We start from the raw sequence: 15,385 nt of genomic DNA on the forward strand, positions 1-15,385 counted from the left end.
CCTGCTGAAGCTCTCCTTCCAGACCGTATGTGCACAGCGCACGGCTGTCGACACCAGCTACCTAATTGAGGCTCTCTCCACTGTCTTGAATTGACACAGAAGGTGTTTTGCCTTTGATGAGATACACAAGTTGAAATGCCAAGTTGCTATTTTTCTACTTTTTGGGTTTTTTGAGGAGAACAATAGCTGGTTATTTTTATGGCCAGTCGTATTACGCAGCAGAAAGACAAGAGAAGCGTGAGCTATGCTCATGCTTTAGGATCCCACCAAAGGTCGGGAAGCATTTAATCTGTCCTATCCAGCAGCAGAGCTCATTTGTCTTATAATATGCTTCCCTCCTTGCTCAGAAGCAACATTTGATTTTTCTAGCGCGGAAGGCAAGCTGCCGGACTGACGCACAGCAATGGGATCGGGGAGGGCAGCTTCCTTGATAGGCCACATCAGCTCCAGAAATGCTGAACCCCTTTCTGCCTGGGTGGCGTGGGCTCCCCATGGTAAAGGACAAGCAGCCTGGGAAGAAGAATAGTTGGAAAATGTGGCTTGCAAAAAGGGAAGCCTTTTCCAAATATATGATTTGCAGACCGGTTGCTCCCACCCCACCTCCAGAAGCCTTCTCAGTTTGAGCTCAGTGGAACTTCAGCTTGTCAAGAAATACACCCCGTCGCCTGTTCAGGGAAATCTCTTCATCCCTTGCATCCACATCTCTGCTTCCCATCGCGGAAAGCGAGGGCTCGGCCGCAGCTGATGCCAGGCACGGCGCAGAGCTAGCGCGCGCGGGAAGGGGCTCACCCGTCCCAGCAGCAGCACGAGCCCTCGCTTTAGCTTCTGCCCTCTGCGTTATGCCTTGATGCCCGGGTACCACACAAACACAGTCATTGTGCCACGTTCCCCACTTCCTCCTTCAGCTCGTCTGCTCGTTTGCAGCCATACGCAGTGAATCCCTCTCACCTGTGCTCTTCAGAACCCTCCTGAGACTGCCGGACAGGCGGGCAGTCTGCTTCTAGGTGCTGTAGCGTTACTGCACCCAAAGTCAGTGAGATCAAAGGTTACGGGACTGCGTCAGCTGAGCCAAGGAGCTGTTCAACAGCAGCGGGATCGGGCCTTACACCCGTTCTCTCCTGTCAGTTAAAATTAATGTCTGAATCTCGGGTCCAGAGTCTGTGGTGGGTAAGAAAGACAGGAGCACAGCTTGGGGGTCTGCGAGTTTGCCAGAAGACAGGTGTCTCACCTGTGGAGCTGCGGTCAGAATATGCCTACGGAAGAACATAACTGGGCAATTCTTTTTGTCTGTCTCAGAATAAATTCTTCACAGATGAGTTCCTTCCTTCTCTAGCTGGCAAAACACTCCTTGGCATGCAATACTGCGTGCTTCGCGGTCCAGGGGTGCAGAGCACACTGTGTGTTAAGGATTGCAGTGATTCATGTTGTTTTTCCCTCCCATTAAGCTACTGAGCAGATTCAGAGCGGATGTCTCTCTTAAAGGACAGTGTGGGATTGTGGTGCATCTGCTACGGCAGCGCCAAGAGAGCAGGAGCCCGGGACTCCTCAGCGCGCTACAGAGCTGCTTCCCTGAGCGTAGCCTCCTATTTGCAGCCTCAGGTTTTCCATCCCGGTCCCGTCACAGCCTCTTATCCCTCCCACTCCAGGTACAGAGCAGACCAAGCAGATTGTCTTTGCTCCCAGCACGGAGCCGGCCTTTGTCACCGTCCCCCAGAACAGCTTTGGGGAGCCCTTCGTACTCAACCCCAACACTTGGTCTCTGGTTGTTGAAGCAGAGGGTGTGCTGCTGGTAAGGACCGGCCCCCGTGCTCCATCCACCACAGGGGGCTTCAGCAGCTCCCCCCGGGGGCGAGTGTCCCAAACGTAACCAACTCTCCCGTCTCTCTTCCTAGGACTATCTGGTTTTGCTACCCAGCTCATACTATGAAGCTCCGATACTGCAGCTAAAGGTCACGGAGCCATGTACCTACCAGCCAGCCCCTGAACAAGCCACCCAGAAGTAAGGATCTCCACATCTTTGTGCTGTGTGGGACCTACTCAGCTCCTTTTGTCCCGGGGTTAAGAAATATATACAGTCCACACTCTGAGAGGGTCTGGATGTAGTAAAACTGCTTAATGGAGCACTTTGGCATGGCTGGTAAAGCCTGCACCAACACATGGATCTCCTCATGAATGGCACAGTCAGTCTGGGTGTTCTCATGGACCCTGGAGGGCCAGCTCACCCAGTAAGACCATAGCCCTCTCCTCTGCTAGGCTGCGTTCCCAGTGCTGGGTTGGACGTCAGTCAGCAGCCCCGGAAAATGGCGACAATGAGTCTTGCTGGACTATTTAAAATGAATGAGCAGAGTCTGGTAGCACTTAGAGCATCTCAGCGCATCTGTTTGTGCTGCCAGGACCTCTCTGTCCATGGTGGCAGGAAGGCTGGTTGGGTTCTGGACACCAGTTGTCCTCTCCACTATAGCAGTGGTCCCCAGGATAAAGCACGTTGCGAGGGGAGAAGCTTCTTTTTGTGACTGCCCTCGCTGGTCCTGTAGTAGACAATCTCCTGCCCCGCACTAACCAGACGTGCTCCTTTGAGCAGCGGAACCCTCCTGTTGGACCAAAGCCTTTTGCTAGTTTTGCTGGGATCAGGCTGCACGGGTGCTCGTGACTCTTAGCGTCATCATGTAACAACCGGACTTCGCAATGTTTTTTTCTTAATGCTTTTAGCTGCCTCTTGTACAAGTACCTGTCTGTGGATGGCTTCCCTGCTGTGTCAGGGCTGGACGCGGTGTGCAGGCTGGACAACCGCTTACCCAGAGTGTGTCCCACCGAGCAGCTCACCCCCTCCCATCCTCGGATGGCGACGTGCAGCGGCAGTGATGTGAGTGGCACTTCTGTTTCATCCCTCGCGTGGGCTCCGCGGCACTCATCCCTCTGCTCCCACCCTCTGGTGCTTTACATACACCTGGGCAGGTTACCGAAAGGGCTTTTCACCCACGTACACCCCACTGTTGCCCCCTCAGTCTTGCAGCTTGCATGCCCTGGTGTTCAAGGCACCCGAAAGCAGTGTCTCGCGTGCAAAGGGCTCGCAAGGACACGCGTGGTACGTGGTAAGAGGTGGCCTGTTGTCCCCTCAGCTGCAGAGGAGGCCGGTTTGTAGCACGGGCGTCCTGCATTCACTCACTACGGGGAGTGGGATGGGAGAGCCCCGCTCAGTCGTCTCTCTGTCCTCCAGGTGGAAGTCCAGCTGGCCCTGCCTGTTGCCCAGCCTGGGAAATACGTGCTGGTGGTGGAGTACGCCAACACCAACGCTTTGCAGACAGTGGGTGTTGCTGTGAGCTCGCCGCACTTAGCCATGCAGCAGGGCACGTTCATCTTCTACCCGTGTGTCTACAGGTACGGTCATCTCTGAAAAGGAGAAGGGGTTCAGTCCTCCTCTGACGTGGCACGGACAGATCCCTCCCTAGTTGAGGTTTTTCTGCTTTATCGCATGAACAAAGCGATGCCTCAGCTTTGTACATCTGCGCTGTCTATGTCCAAGCTCGTTCTAGCTGGACATGGATTTTAGCGATTAGCCGTCCCTGGGAAATACATACCTGTGCCAACATAGTCCTCTAATGCCTCTGCCAGGAGCTTATCTGTTGCTTCCATTTCCAGCTGGGTAGGTTGGTAGGAGCCCTGGTTTAGGGAATGTCCTACAGGCAGGTTTATTGAAGCTGTTGGTGCAGTCAAACCCTGCCCCTGACTGTAGAAGTGTCTGACTTCAGACTGCAACCTTTGCAATAGGAAACAAATGTCTGGGGTGTCCTTGGGAAACTTCACTCCGATGACTTGCCAGAAAAGGCATCAAAAGATTTACAGGGACTTTGTATAAATACCTTCAGGACATATAGTTGGCAAGACAAGAAATGGGTCGTGACCCAGCTCAAGGCTGGCTTCAAAATCTGTGTTTCTCTTACAGTTTCCTTTGTCGAGGGATTGCTGTAGATTCCCAGAGCCGCATGGCAACTTTTGAACTGACATCAGAGGCCACCATTCAGTTCACCTCTGATCTGGCCGACTTCTTCCTGGTAAGGCTCCCTGCAAGGGCAGCTCTGGTGGCAGGTTGCAAGGAGGAAAGGCAGGAGCGATACCGAGCCTGGAGAAGGCTTTTCTAGTCCTGTCGGGCCCGGATACTAGATCTTAGGTCTGTGTCATGAGCAGTCCAGGGTGGAGAATGTGGTCGGTGGCGTGTTTTGAAGTAGATCATGGGACTGGGTTTGGGGAGACGATGGGGAGAAGAAGCTGCTCTTTGCAGAGGGAGCTCTGCAGCAGCGTGGCAGCGCCTCTTCCTGGCTTACCTTGAAGGCATTCACAGCTGCTTGGCTAAGAATAGAAGAATCCCATAAATATGTGGGAGTCCTATAATGCCTTAGCGCTTGTGCCAAGGAAGAAGGGGCAGTAGACAGAGGTGTGACCTGCCGTGCGTTAGCTGAAGTGTCTGATAAGGAGGTGCTTAGTGTGGTCAGCCTGATCGCTGGTGGGCACAAGAACTGCGGTAGGCTCCCAGCGGCAGAGGCTCTCGTCTAACCGGGTGTCTCTCTCTTTCGCGTGTGGCAGCACAAAGTGTACCTCATACCCGCTGCACAGTTCACCATGGAGTTCATCGAGCCGAAGGTGCATTGCATCAGCGTCCACGGCACGTTCTCATCCAACAGGTAAGAGTCTCGGGTCCCTCGGGGTTTTAGCGTGAATGTGGCTCTTTCCAAAAGCAGTTGCTTCCCTCGCTTCCCTCGGGTTTGGAGCCTTTTCAGTTCTTGACACAGCAGAAAGAAACCGGTGGCTGAGGGGAAGCGCCTTGCCCGTGTCCAGCGAGCAGGCAGCGCCGGAGGAAGGGCTGGAGGTCGGGCTGCTGGTCCTTCAGCTGAACACCACACTGCCTCCCGTGGCAGACACTCGCTCAAGTGTCATCCAGAATAGGCTTTCCTGTGCTTGCTCACGCACAGCAGGAGACGCTCACTGTGTCCGAATGGTTGACACCGCTTTGATTAAATATTTGCACAGGAATTAGCCTGTGGAAGGTTCCTGTTCTTCCTGCGGAGCCCGTGTCCCGGAGCACCAGGGGCCCTGGTAGAAAGCTCTCCCTCAGCAGGCATACTTCATCATCTGCCAGGTCTTACAGGGCGTGCTTCTCCTCCCGGGACACCCAGAGCCTCTCCCTTTGCTCGTGGGACATCCTTACATCCCCTTTTCTCCTTGTTTTGCAGCAGCTCCTGTGTTCCCTCGAGGTTCCTGAAGCTTTCTCAGTCGATCGTTTTGGAGGGGGGTCAGGCTCTGCCCATCTCCCCCGATGTCCCCCTGGCTCAGGCTGTTCACGTGGCTCCGGTCGGGGTCCCGCTGGAGCCTGCACCTCGGCCTCCCACGGCGGTGGACCCCGCTGCGGAGCTCATCCTCCTGCAGCCACCCCAGGTAGTGGCACGGCTGTGGGTTGGGCTGGTTTGCTGGTGCTGTGACACGGGTCACCTGGGGCACGGAGAAGTCTTCCTTCTCTATCGAGTAGCTTTAGCAATTAGCAATTTAGCATTTTCAGAATTCAATCTGGACTTTAAACTTGTCCCTGAACCTGTCATTCCCCTGGACTCTCCTGTCTTAGCTCCATCCAGCCCCGCTTGGCTCTCTGGGCTCCCAGGGAAAGCTTTGCAGGTGGCACCGTCACAGGGGGGAGTGTGGAGTCATGGGGGGGTTGATTCACCAAAAGTCTCAAGACCTGACGGTTGTGCAACAAAAGCACAATTTGTGCAATAATAAAAAAATATCCCAGTTGTGAGTGCAGGCGTCAGATATGGTTTTTTGTCTCTTTGCTCTCCTGTTTTGGGCCAGGCTGCTGTTGTGTTTAACAGTCGGATCCAGACCCTGGGACGTTACGCGTTCATCCTCCACTACTACCAGCCCAACCATCCCACCTTCCCCGTGGAAGTGTTAATCAACGGAGGGCGCATCTGGCAAGGTGAGAAGAGCAGGGACCTGAGGGAAGCTGCTGGCAGGCAGAAGCCTTGGAATGGGCGCCAGAGGATAACTGTGGGTTCACTGGGGAGTGCAAAGATGAAACGGGACTGACTTACCTGTTCTGGACCGGGAGGGTGTGATGGGGACTGCAAGGGAAACGTGGGACCAATAGGTTTGTTGTCGTTTCAGGTCAGACCACTGCTACTTTCTGCCCACATGGCTACGGGTGCCGGAGCCTGGTAGCGTCCGAGGACCAGATCGTCCTGGATGTTACCGATAATGATCTGACTGTGGTTGTTCGAGTGCCAGAGGGCAAGCAGCTGTGGCTGGTGAGCTTCTCGCCGGGACATGCTAGACCAGGCTCCGGCCACATGGCTCCAGCAGGACTGGAGTTTGTCCCTGAGGATTTTTGTCACTGTGTGACCACAGGAATGTTTCCCACCATCATTCAGTTTCTGAACTGCCCTAGAAAGTTGCAGTCTCCAGCCTTAGTGGTGTAGAATTGAGGGCGGAATTCAGACAGCACCTGCATATGACAGTTATCCTTCACTGTGTGGTCTTGATACCAACCCAAGGCAGAAATTGGAGCTGTTGCTTCGCATACGTAGCTTGTGACAATCCAGAATAAGCCTTATTCCTGCCCCGGCAATATTTTGCACCTGCAGAGCGTTGTCCAGGCAGGTCTCATCGTGGGAACAGGTAGCCCTGGTTATTCTCGGGCAACAGGACTAGAAGATTGACTGAAATTTGGATAAATGGCAGAAAGACAGAATTGGAACCCAAGTGCCTTTGGGTCTAGAAGTTTAAGATGACAGGGACTGCCTGCCTCTCTGCTGAAGCACGGCCAGTGCTGCCCCACTGGAGTATTCTGCCTTTTTTCACTCCAGTCAATTTGGGCTACTCCTCATGTGGAGCATTAGATTAGGTGCAACCTGATGGACAGACCCCAGTAGAGAGGTGGCCCCTGGTCTTTCCGCTACTTGGGCACTTTGTGTTATGTTCTGTCCCAGCAAGGGGTGAGCTGATGAGAAGTTAAAGGTGCATTTGGACTTATCGGTGAGCTCATTTTGGACTGCGTCTGTCTGGCTCAGCTGAGGAGCCTGGCTCACCCATCTTGTCCTTGCTTTGCAGGATTACATCCTTGTGGTGCCCGAGGACAGCTACAGCTCTCAGTACCTGCAGGAGGAACCCCTGGACAAGTCCTATGATTTCATCAGCAGCTGTGGCATCAACAGCTTCTACATCAAGTGAGACCCTTGGCTTTGGGTGGTGGCTCTGCTGTCCACAGGCTGCACACCCCTAGGGAGCAAAAACCCATTCCCTTCATGAGACCCCACCGGGAGTACTGCCTCCAGCTCTGGAGCCCTCAACATAGGAAAGCCATGGACCTGTTGGAGCGGGACCAGAGGTGGCCACAGAGATGCTGCGAGGGCTGGAGAACCTCTGCTGGGAGGACAGGCTGGGAGAGTTGGGGGGGTTCAGCCTGGAGAAGAGAAGGCGAAAAAGGGGAGACCTCAGAGCCCCTTCCAGTGCCTAAAGGGGCTCCAGGAGAGCTGGGGGGGGACTTTTGACAAGGGCATGGAGTGATAGGATGAGGGGGAATGGCTTCAGACTGGGAGAGGGGAGATTGAGATGAGATCTGAGGAAGAAATGTTTCCCTGTGCGGGTGGTGAGCCCCTGGGGCAGGTTGCCCCGAGGAGCTGTGGCTGCCCCATCCCTGGAGGTGTTCAAGGCCAGGTTGGACGGGGCTTGGAGCAACCTGGGCTGGGGGGAGGTGTCCCTGCCCAGGGCAGGGGGGTGGAACGAGATGGTCTTCAAGGTCCCTTCCAACCTAAACCATTCTATGAGTCTATGTGTGGCAGGGGAAGGATCTGATTAAGGCTTTCCTTATTTAATGACCAAACCTATGGGTATTTGGGGAATCTCAGTGTCACGGGGCTCTCCCTCCCACTCAGTCAGTACCCATTGCTGCAGGAGATCCTGCTGGATTTTGGGGAGATGAGGAGGCTGGGAGGGTGTGCGGCACGGTGACTTCTGCCTTCCCCTGCAGCCCCAGCACATCGTCGAGGTTCTGCCGCGACTCTGCCATCTCGCTCTCCCTCTTCTACAACAACGGGGCGCAGCCCTGCCGGTGCCACGAGGCCGGGGCGCGGGGCAGCCAGTGCGAGCCCTTCGGCGGGCAGTGTCCCTGCAAGTCCAACGTCATCGGGCGAGAGTGCTCCCGCTGTGCCACCGGCTACTGGGGCTTCCCCAACTGCAGGCGTGAGTTGTCCCATCTCCCACTCTGCTTTCCCGGCACTTGCTGGTTTGCCTCTTACAGGGCTGGGATTACTGATTTGGGAAATGGCTGCGTTTTCCAGCCCTGTAGTGGCTCCGCTTGCACGGAAGCAGCGCAGCTGCCCGCAGAGCGGTTGAGCTCTGCCTCCATTGCCTCACGCCTTCCTTGGGCTGCCTGGGTCTTGCTCCCCACCAAACACCAGCCCCTTTTCTGCCCCTTCCAGCCTGCGACTGCGGGACGCGTCTCTGTGACGAGGTGACGGGGCAGTGCATCTGCCCTCCGCACACCCTGAAGCCAGAGTGTGTTGTCTGCGAGCCCCAGACCTTCGGCTGCCACCCCCTCATCGGCTGCGAGGACTGCAATTGCTCTCGGCCCGGCGTGCAGGAGCTGACGGAGCCCGGCTGCGATGTGGACAGCGGGCAGTGCAGGTGAGGGAGCCGTGTCCTGGCACCGGGCACATCTGGCAGCGTCCCTGCTCCCTGCTGGGGTGACGGGACACGTGGGCAGGCTGCGGGGAGGAAACGTGCGGGATGGGGAAACCCTCATTAACACGTGAAGCTCTGCAAGCCCGGCTGCTCCCCGGTTTCTAACGCTGCGGCTCTCGCGTCCCATCCAGGTGCAAGCCCAATATCATCGGGCGACAGTGTGACCTCTGTGCCCCCGGCTACTACCGCTACCCCGACTGCCGGCGGTGCGACTGCCACCAGGCGGGCACCGAAGCGAGCGTGTGCGACCCGGTCACGGGGCAGTGCCACTGCAAGGTCAGTCCTTTCACGCCTTCGTGCGGTGCCTCTCTCCTTGGCTCGACTCCCCTGCCCTGGCTGTGGGTGCGGGGGCTGCGGGGGCCCGGCGTGCCCGGAGGGAGCCGGGCGGGAGGAGGAGAGGGCTGTGTGCCGCAGCCCGCCTGCCCCACGTCGGGGGGGGGTTCAGAGCACCCTGAAAGATTCCTTCTCCCCATCTTTCCTGGCCACAAAGGGTTACTCTTTGCGCTGTCACTGGGGAGACGGGCAGTCTGGGTCAGCTCTGTTAACTCCTGCTCCTGCGTGACAGCAGGGTAACCCAGCCACTGCTGCGCTGCCTGCTCCAGCCCTTCGCTGGAGCCGTTCACAAGTGCTTCCTCCAGGTGAATTTAATGTTTGATGGGTGCTGCGCAAGCAAACCTGGGCAGGGACTGCTTAATCATCTTTCAGCATCACATCACGGCACTTTGATCACTCGTACAGCCGTCTCTGTCCTCCACTAAGGGCTCGTGAGAAGCTGCTGACCCTGTTGAGCTTTCCCTGTTTTCCAGGAAAATGTGGAGGGCCCGAGGTGTGACCAGTGCCGCCTGGGGACGTTTTCTTTGGATGCCAGCAACCCCAAGGGCTGCACCAAGTGTTTCTGCTTCGGTGCGACCGACCGCTGCCGCAGTGCTGAGAAGCACCGGGTTGAGGTGAGAGGGGCCAAAGGCCACCAGAGCCTGCAGTTCATTGTGTTCCCATCCGCCTGGCTCCCTGCTGCCCTCGGGTCTCTGTCCTGCATTAATCCCACCCCTCTGGAAGATACACTGTGAGGAGCATTATCTGTCTCCCAGTGCCCATCTCCCACCTTCAGCCCCTTTTTCTGGTCCCCGGGGTCTCACAGGGTGGAAAGTCATGGCACGGGGGGACTGTGCCAGGCGGGAGGCAGGGGTGGTGCTCAGCTTTCCAGTGGCTTCATCAGGATGCATGTGAGGTCGTGAGCCTGTTCTCATTCTTTCTCCTGCTCTGGGACTTGCTCTTCTGGAGCATCAGCACCCAAATACTTTCTGTAGCTCCACTAGAAGATCTACGGTTGCTCTTCCCCCACAGTTTGTCGACATGAACGGGTGGCTCTTGTCGAGCAGCGATCGCCAGGAAGTGCCGACAACCCTGAGCCTGCGGGAGCAGCTCGTCCGCGCTGATCTCAAGAACCTCCCAGATGCCTACCAGGAGCTCTACTGGGTTGCACCCAGCTCGTACCTTGGGGACCAGGTGAGAGCACAGGGGCAGCTGGACCAGCACTCATGCACATCCCTGACCCCACCACCGCGTGCCCGCTGACGCGCAGGCGTTGCTCACTCTGTGGTTGAACAACGGACAGCTCTGACTCCTCTCAGTGGGGTGGACTTGCAGCAACATATGGAATTTGTCTCTCCCTTAGGTCTCCTCCTACGGTGGGCACCTGCGCTATGAGCTGCACTCCGACCCACGGAGGGGTGACGTCTTCATTCCCATGGAGTCCCGCCCGGACGTGATCCTGAAGGTGCAGCCCGAGAAATTCCCCGGTGCCCCCTGCTACTGCGTGAGCAGGATGAGGTGGTGACTGACACCTTCCTTGCTTTTCCCAGGGAAATCAGATGAGCATCATGTTTCTGGAAGGCACCTACCCGTCCCCGGGGGAGGTACATCACGGCCGGCTGCAGCTGGTGGAGGTGAGTTCATACACACACGTGTGTACCAAGTTAAGTGCTCAGATGCTACTGAAAGGTCAGGATCAGCGTGTAGACAGAAGGGACAATTGCTTTGAGCTCAGTATTTTGGGTGCTGCCGGTTGCAGCACCTGTGAAGAGCCAGGGCCGTTATACCTGTGCAAAGGGGAAGTGAGGGCTGGGCTGGATGTTCGGGTGCCTGTGCTTCCTGCCAGTAATGTCAGGTCTTCTCCCACTAGAGTAATTTCAGGCACACGGAGACGCACAACCCTGTGTCTAGAGAGGAGCTCATGATGGTGCTGGCGAACCTGGAACAGCTGCAGATCCGGGCGCTCTTCTCCCAGCTCTCTTCATCCGTGTCCCTGCGCCGCGTGGTCCTGGAGATGGCAACAGATACAGCTACGGGCATCCGCGCCAGCAACGTGGAGCTGTGCTTTTGCCCAGCTAACTACCAGGGGGACTCCTGCCAGGTAGGGGTGAAAGGGGATGTGGTGCCTCAGGCAGAGGGGGGTCAAACAGCCGCTGTTTGGGACCTCGGCCACCTCTTGTGCTTGGTACGGGTGGCAGCCGTGGGGTTTGGATGTTTGTACAAAGCAGTGGTGCCAAAGTACCACCTTCCAAGCCGACCCCGGAGGGCTTCAGTTAAAATTACAGCTCAGGTTGTGCAGAGGAAGGAACGCCATCTCCCAGGCTTCCCCACACCAGCTCCTCTCCCGCCCCAGCACAGGGCACCTGGGAGAGGTGCGTTACCTGCATCTGCCCTCTTGGAAGAGGCATGATGGGGAAATCATTCAGGTGTTGCAGACCAAAATTAAGTGCGTACACTGCCTTGGAAGAATATGTCCTTCTGTCTGGCCGGTTATCTCCTATTGACGAGGAGCGGGAAGAAACTGCACTGAAATATCCTTGTTGTTGCTTTTAATCTTTTCTCCATCAGTACAACCCTGTGGGAATTCTGTTATGGAAATTAAATTAGACTCTTTGCTTTCCTGAATGTATTGGGCTGTTTTTCAGATCTCTTGGTTTTTTTCTGTCTCCTCAGGAATGTGCTCCAGGTTACTACAGGGACACCAAAGGGCTCTTTCTGGGAAAATGCATCCCATGTCATTGCAACGGCCACTCAGATCAGTGCCTGCCAGGCTCTGGGATATGCCTTGTAAGTAAACAGTAAAACACCGTGATATTTTGGAGTTCTAAAGTCCGTAGTATGCAATTAAAAAGCTCTTCACATAGTAACTGAGCTGGCAGGACCGTGCGGGAATTGGAGCATTAGTTGGATGTGCCATTTCAGGGGTGGTCCCGCTCGGGGTCAGCTTAGGGTGAAAGACATTTCTGGGAAAGAAATGGAGTTACCTGGTGAGGAATTCTTTGTGCAACACACCATTTCTTGCTGTCAGCGCTGAGCCTTTTCCTTGCAGAACTGCCAGCACAACACGGAGGGAGACCACTGCGAGCGATGCAAGGACGGCTACGTGGGCAGCCACGCTGCCGAAGAGCCCCTGCAGTGTGTTGGATGTCCGTGCCCTCTTTCGGTCGCCTCCAACAAGTAAGCACCCTGGGATGGGGCTGCCTATTTAACCTCACTGCTCCACTGCTGGGAACCGTGCTGTGCCACGTCGGGGCACTGGCTCGGCCCTGGCGGGTGTCTCAATGCCAGCCTTGTCCGTGGCCCCAAACCACGTCCGTGGCCTCTTACCCAAGGCCCCAGCAGCCCAGACCGCGTCAGGAGTAACTGCACCTTCCCGTTTACCCCTTATCGTTTCAGTTTTGCCGTCGGTTGTGTCCATAAGGGCTCCAACATGCAGTGCCTCTGCAAGCCCGGCTACGCTGGACCCAACTGTGAGCGGTAAGGGTGATGGCACCCGTGTTGCAGGGGCCTCAGGCGCACCAGTGCCACGCAGCCGCTGCTGTGCCAGAAGAGAATTTGTCTTAGGAAAGACTGCAGGCAAAACGGTTGGCTCTGCTCCCGGAGAGCCCTTTCAGTCCTCCTCAGCCTGCCAGTGCCCTGTTGCTGGCTGCAGAGACACCGTGTTGCCGTGGGTGTATTCCGTAGCTATGCTTTGCCTTAACGTGCAGTCTGCGGTAAAGGCACCTTTCTGAGGTACCACGAGGCAAAACACAAAGTGCAGTGAGATCCCCGAGGGCTGCAGCAGTTACAAACCGTCGTGCGGGCACGAGCTGTGGGGATCCCCCCGCTGCCCCGACTCTGTTTTAACTTGCTGTATTTCTCCAGCTGCGCCCCGGGATACTACGGCAATCCCCTGGTGATCGGCAGCTCGTGCCAACCCTGCGACTGCAGCGGGAACACGGATCCCAACATGCTGTTCAGCAGCTGCGACTCCCTGACGGGCGCCTGCACGGGGTGCATGCACCACACGGCCGGCGCGCGGTGCGAGCTCTGCGCCCCCGGCTACTACGGGGACGCGGTGGCAGCCAAGAACTGCACACGTGAGTGGGGCCGGCAGCAAGCGCTTAGGGGGGGAACGCGGACAGACTGACTGTGGATGCTTTTAGCACCTTAACCGGGCTGTGCATCGCCCCAGTGAGTCACAGGCTTGGTTGCAGACGTTGCAGGCATCCTCTAAAGATGATCCTCATCCTCTAAAGATCCTCACAACTCCGTAATCTCCAATCCACCCCCGAATGCGAGCTGCCAGCCTGCACCCAGGCTAGAACGGCCGTGCCCCAAGCAGCTCCTGCAGCAGTGGTGCCGGCGGTCCCTCGGGACTGGTGTGCGCAGCCCCTTCCAGCGCCGCTCATCTCCCGCTGAGGAACAGCGCCCCAAATCGCAGCTCACAAAAGGGGGTCTGCCCTGGGCAGCTGTCGGGGAAATAAGGTGTTGGGAGGAGCAAAACCAAGAGGAGAGTGGCTCTGTCTTTGCTCTGACGGTGATAGATAAGGAGGAAATAGGATTCCCTGTTGGGAATAAGGTTTGTGAGTGTCTGAGAGAGCTCTTCAGTGTGTAACTGAGTGTACTTTTCCCTGGCAGAGTGCAACTGTTCGCCTTGCGGGACTGACTCGTGCCATCCACGAACTGGCCAATGCTTCTGCAAGACTGGAGTGACAGGCCAGCGCTGTGACCGCTGCGAGGTAAGGGCCACCTGCGTACTGGGACGGTGCCCGTCCTTAGCAGAGGGACGAGGGGCAGTCCCCATGCGCCATCCCCGGTCCCGCGAGCGGAGCGGTGCTGGCAGCCAGGTGGGTCAGGCTGGGTTTGCACCATCTGCAACCACCTATTCGTGGCGAAAGCCTGTTGCAGAGCTGGCAGCAAGCGCTGGAGGCAGCGTTCAGGCGCAGCCTGGGCGGTGAGGTGGTACCCTTTGGGAAACCGCAATAAACCCCTTTTTCCTGTACCCATCCAGCGTGGGCGTCGCAGGGCAAGGGCGGGTTTGCAGGGCAGTGCTGTGGCGTGTCTGGGTTCTTACTGCAGCTCCACACCTTTGCTGTGTTGAGAGGAGTTTTGCAGAGGTCAAAACACTCCTGGAAGGCAGAGCCCGGGTCCCGCGTCGCCTCAGCCTGCCCAGGGAGGGAAGCACGCATCCCCTCTTGCTCAACAGGGCACCCACTGTCCTGCTTTTCCCTAGGAGGGATACTATGGCTTCGAGGGCTGCTCCGGCTGCCGGAGGTGTGACTGCGACGTCGGCGCTGTGGGCAGCAGTTGCGACGCGCAGAGCGGCCAGTGCAGCTGCCTGCCCGGCGTCAGCGGCTCGCGCTGCCAGCAGTGCGCCCCGGGCTACTGGGGCTTCAGCGAGAGCGGCTGTACAAGTGAGTCCTGCTTCCCGCGTCTTGCGCCCTGCGTGTGGAGGAAGGGGATAAGGCATTGGTGGCACGTGTGCTTGTCGAGTTGTTAAAAGTGGAAAACAACCGACTGCCATCTGAGGTCCCGTGCAGGTCGCTCGGTTGCCCGGGGAAACCCCCAGCAGTGGCACGTAGATAAGCAGAGATGCAATTGCACGGCTGAATAAAACCACTCCTTCCTCTCTCTCGGGTGGTAACGGCACAAAATGATGCCGCGGGCATTTCCCTCTTGTTAAACTCTGCAGGGTGCGAGTGCAGGGGCGGCTCCTGCGACCCGCGCACCGGGGAGTGCACTTGCTCCAACGGGCTGACGGGGAAGCAGTGCGACGTCTGCATGCACGAGTATGAGATCCCCGTGGCAAACGGCCCGGACAGCATGAGGTGTGAAGGTCTGTATCCCGCGGTCCCGGGGAAAGAGGTGAGGGAAGCCCCGGGAAAGGGCCTGCGCTGACCGCTCCGTTCCCCTGGCAGTGTGCGACAGCTGTGTCCTGCTGCTGCTGGAGGATCTGCAGAGCATCGAGGCGTCCTTCCCCTCCATCCGCAGTCAGTTGGTCAACCTCAACGCCAGCTCCATCGCCTGGGCTCGCCTCCACGGTCTCAACAGCACTATGGTGACTGTCGCTGTACGTGGAAGGTTTAACATCACTTTCTGCCCACATTTCCTGGCTCGTTGGCCTCATTTCACCTCTCTTTTTTTTTTTTTTTTTTTTTTTTTTTTTTTTTTTTTTTTTTTCTCCCCAGACCCAGCTCCGTGAGTCCCAGCGAGCCGTGAACAAGGTCAGGCAAAGGGCTGACGAGCTGGAGGATGAGAACGTGGACCTCACGCAGGACCTGAACGCGCTGCAGCACAAAGTAGGGTATTTCTCCATCTTCCTTTTCCAGAGCACGAGCCCCTCCTTTTACCTAAAATGAGG

General features: G+C 56.9%; 1 protein-coding gene across 1 annotated transcript in view; it reads left to right on the forward strand.

Moving 5' to 3' along the window:
- LAMA5 (laminin, alpha 5) overlaps positions 1–15,385 on the forward strand; it is a 49,952-nt gene that overhangs the window by 20,967 nt on the left and 13,600 nt on the right. The window contains exons 20-46 of the mRNA XM_009893584.1: positions 1,647–1,789; positions 1,893–1,999; positions 2,710–2,863; positions 3,218–3,378; positions 3,944–4,052; positions 4,582–4,679; positions 5,229–5,430; positions 5,842–5,968; positions 6,157–6,296; positions 7,099–7,214; positions 8,018–8,229; positions 8,469–8,673; positions 8,862–9,006; positions 9,537–9,677; positions 10,075–10,236; positions 10,406–10,507; positions 10,593–10,676; positions 10,913–11,143; positions 11,716–11,829; positions 12,092–12,219; positions 12,439–12,519; positions 12,907–13,121; positions 13,663–13,763; positions 14,258–14,438; positions 14,717–14,860; positions 14,943–15,094; positions 15,213–15,323. Of these exons, the coding sequence (XP_009891886.1) occupies positions 1,647–1,789; positions 1,893–1,999; positions 2,710–2,863; positions 3,218–3,378; positions 3,944–4,052; positions 4,582–4,679; positions 5,229–5,430; positions 5,842–5,968; positions 6,157–6,296; positions 7,099–7,214; positions 8,018–8,229; positions 8,469–8,673; positions 8,862–9,006; positions 9,537–9,677; positions 10,075–10,236; positions 10,406–10,507; positions 10,593–10,676; positions 10,913–11,143; positions 11,716–11,829; positions 12,092–12,219; positions 12,439–12,519; positions 12,907–13,121; positions 13,663–13,763; positions 14,258–14,438; positions 14,717–14,860; positions 14,943–15,094; positions 15,213–15,323 (3,866 nt within the window). The remainder of the gene's footprint in view (positions 1–1,646; positions 1,790–1,892; positions 2,000–2,709; positions 2,864–3,217; positions 3,379–3,943; positions 4,053–4,581; positions 4,680–5,228; positions 5,431–5,841; positions 5,969–6,156; positions 6,297–7,098; positions 7,215–8,017; positions 8,230–8,468; positions 8,674–8,861; positions 9,007–9,536; positions 9,678–10,074; positions 10,237–10,405; positions 10,508–10,592; positions 10,677–10,912; positions 11,144–11,715; positions 11,830–12,091; positions 12,220–12,438; positions 12,520–12,906; positions 13,122–13,662; positions 13,764–14,257; positions 14,439–14,716; positions 14,861–14,942; positions 15,095–15,212; positions 15,324–15,385) is intronic.

Source organism: Charadrius vociferus, unplaced genomic scaffold (genome assembly GCF_000708025.1).
Source record: "Charadrius vociferus isolate BGI_N301 unplaced genomic scaffold, ASM70802v2 scaffold259, whole genome shotgun sequence".
NCBI lineage: Eukaryota > Metazoa > Chordata > Aves > Charadriiformes > Charadriidae > Charadrius > Charadrius vociferus.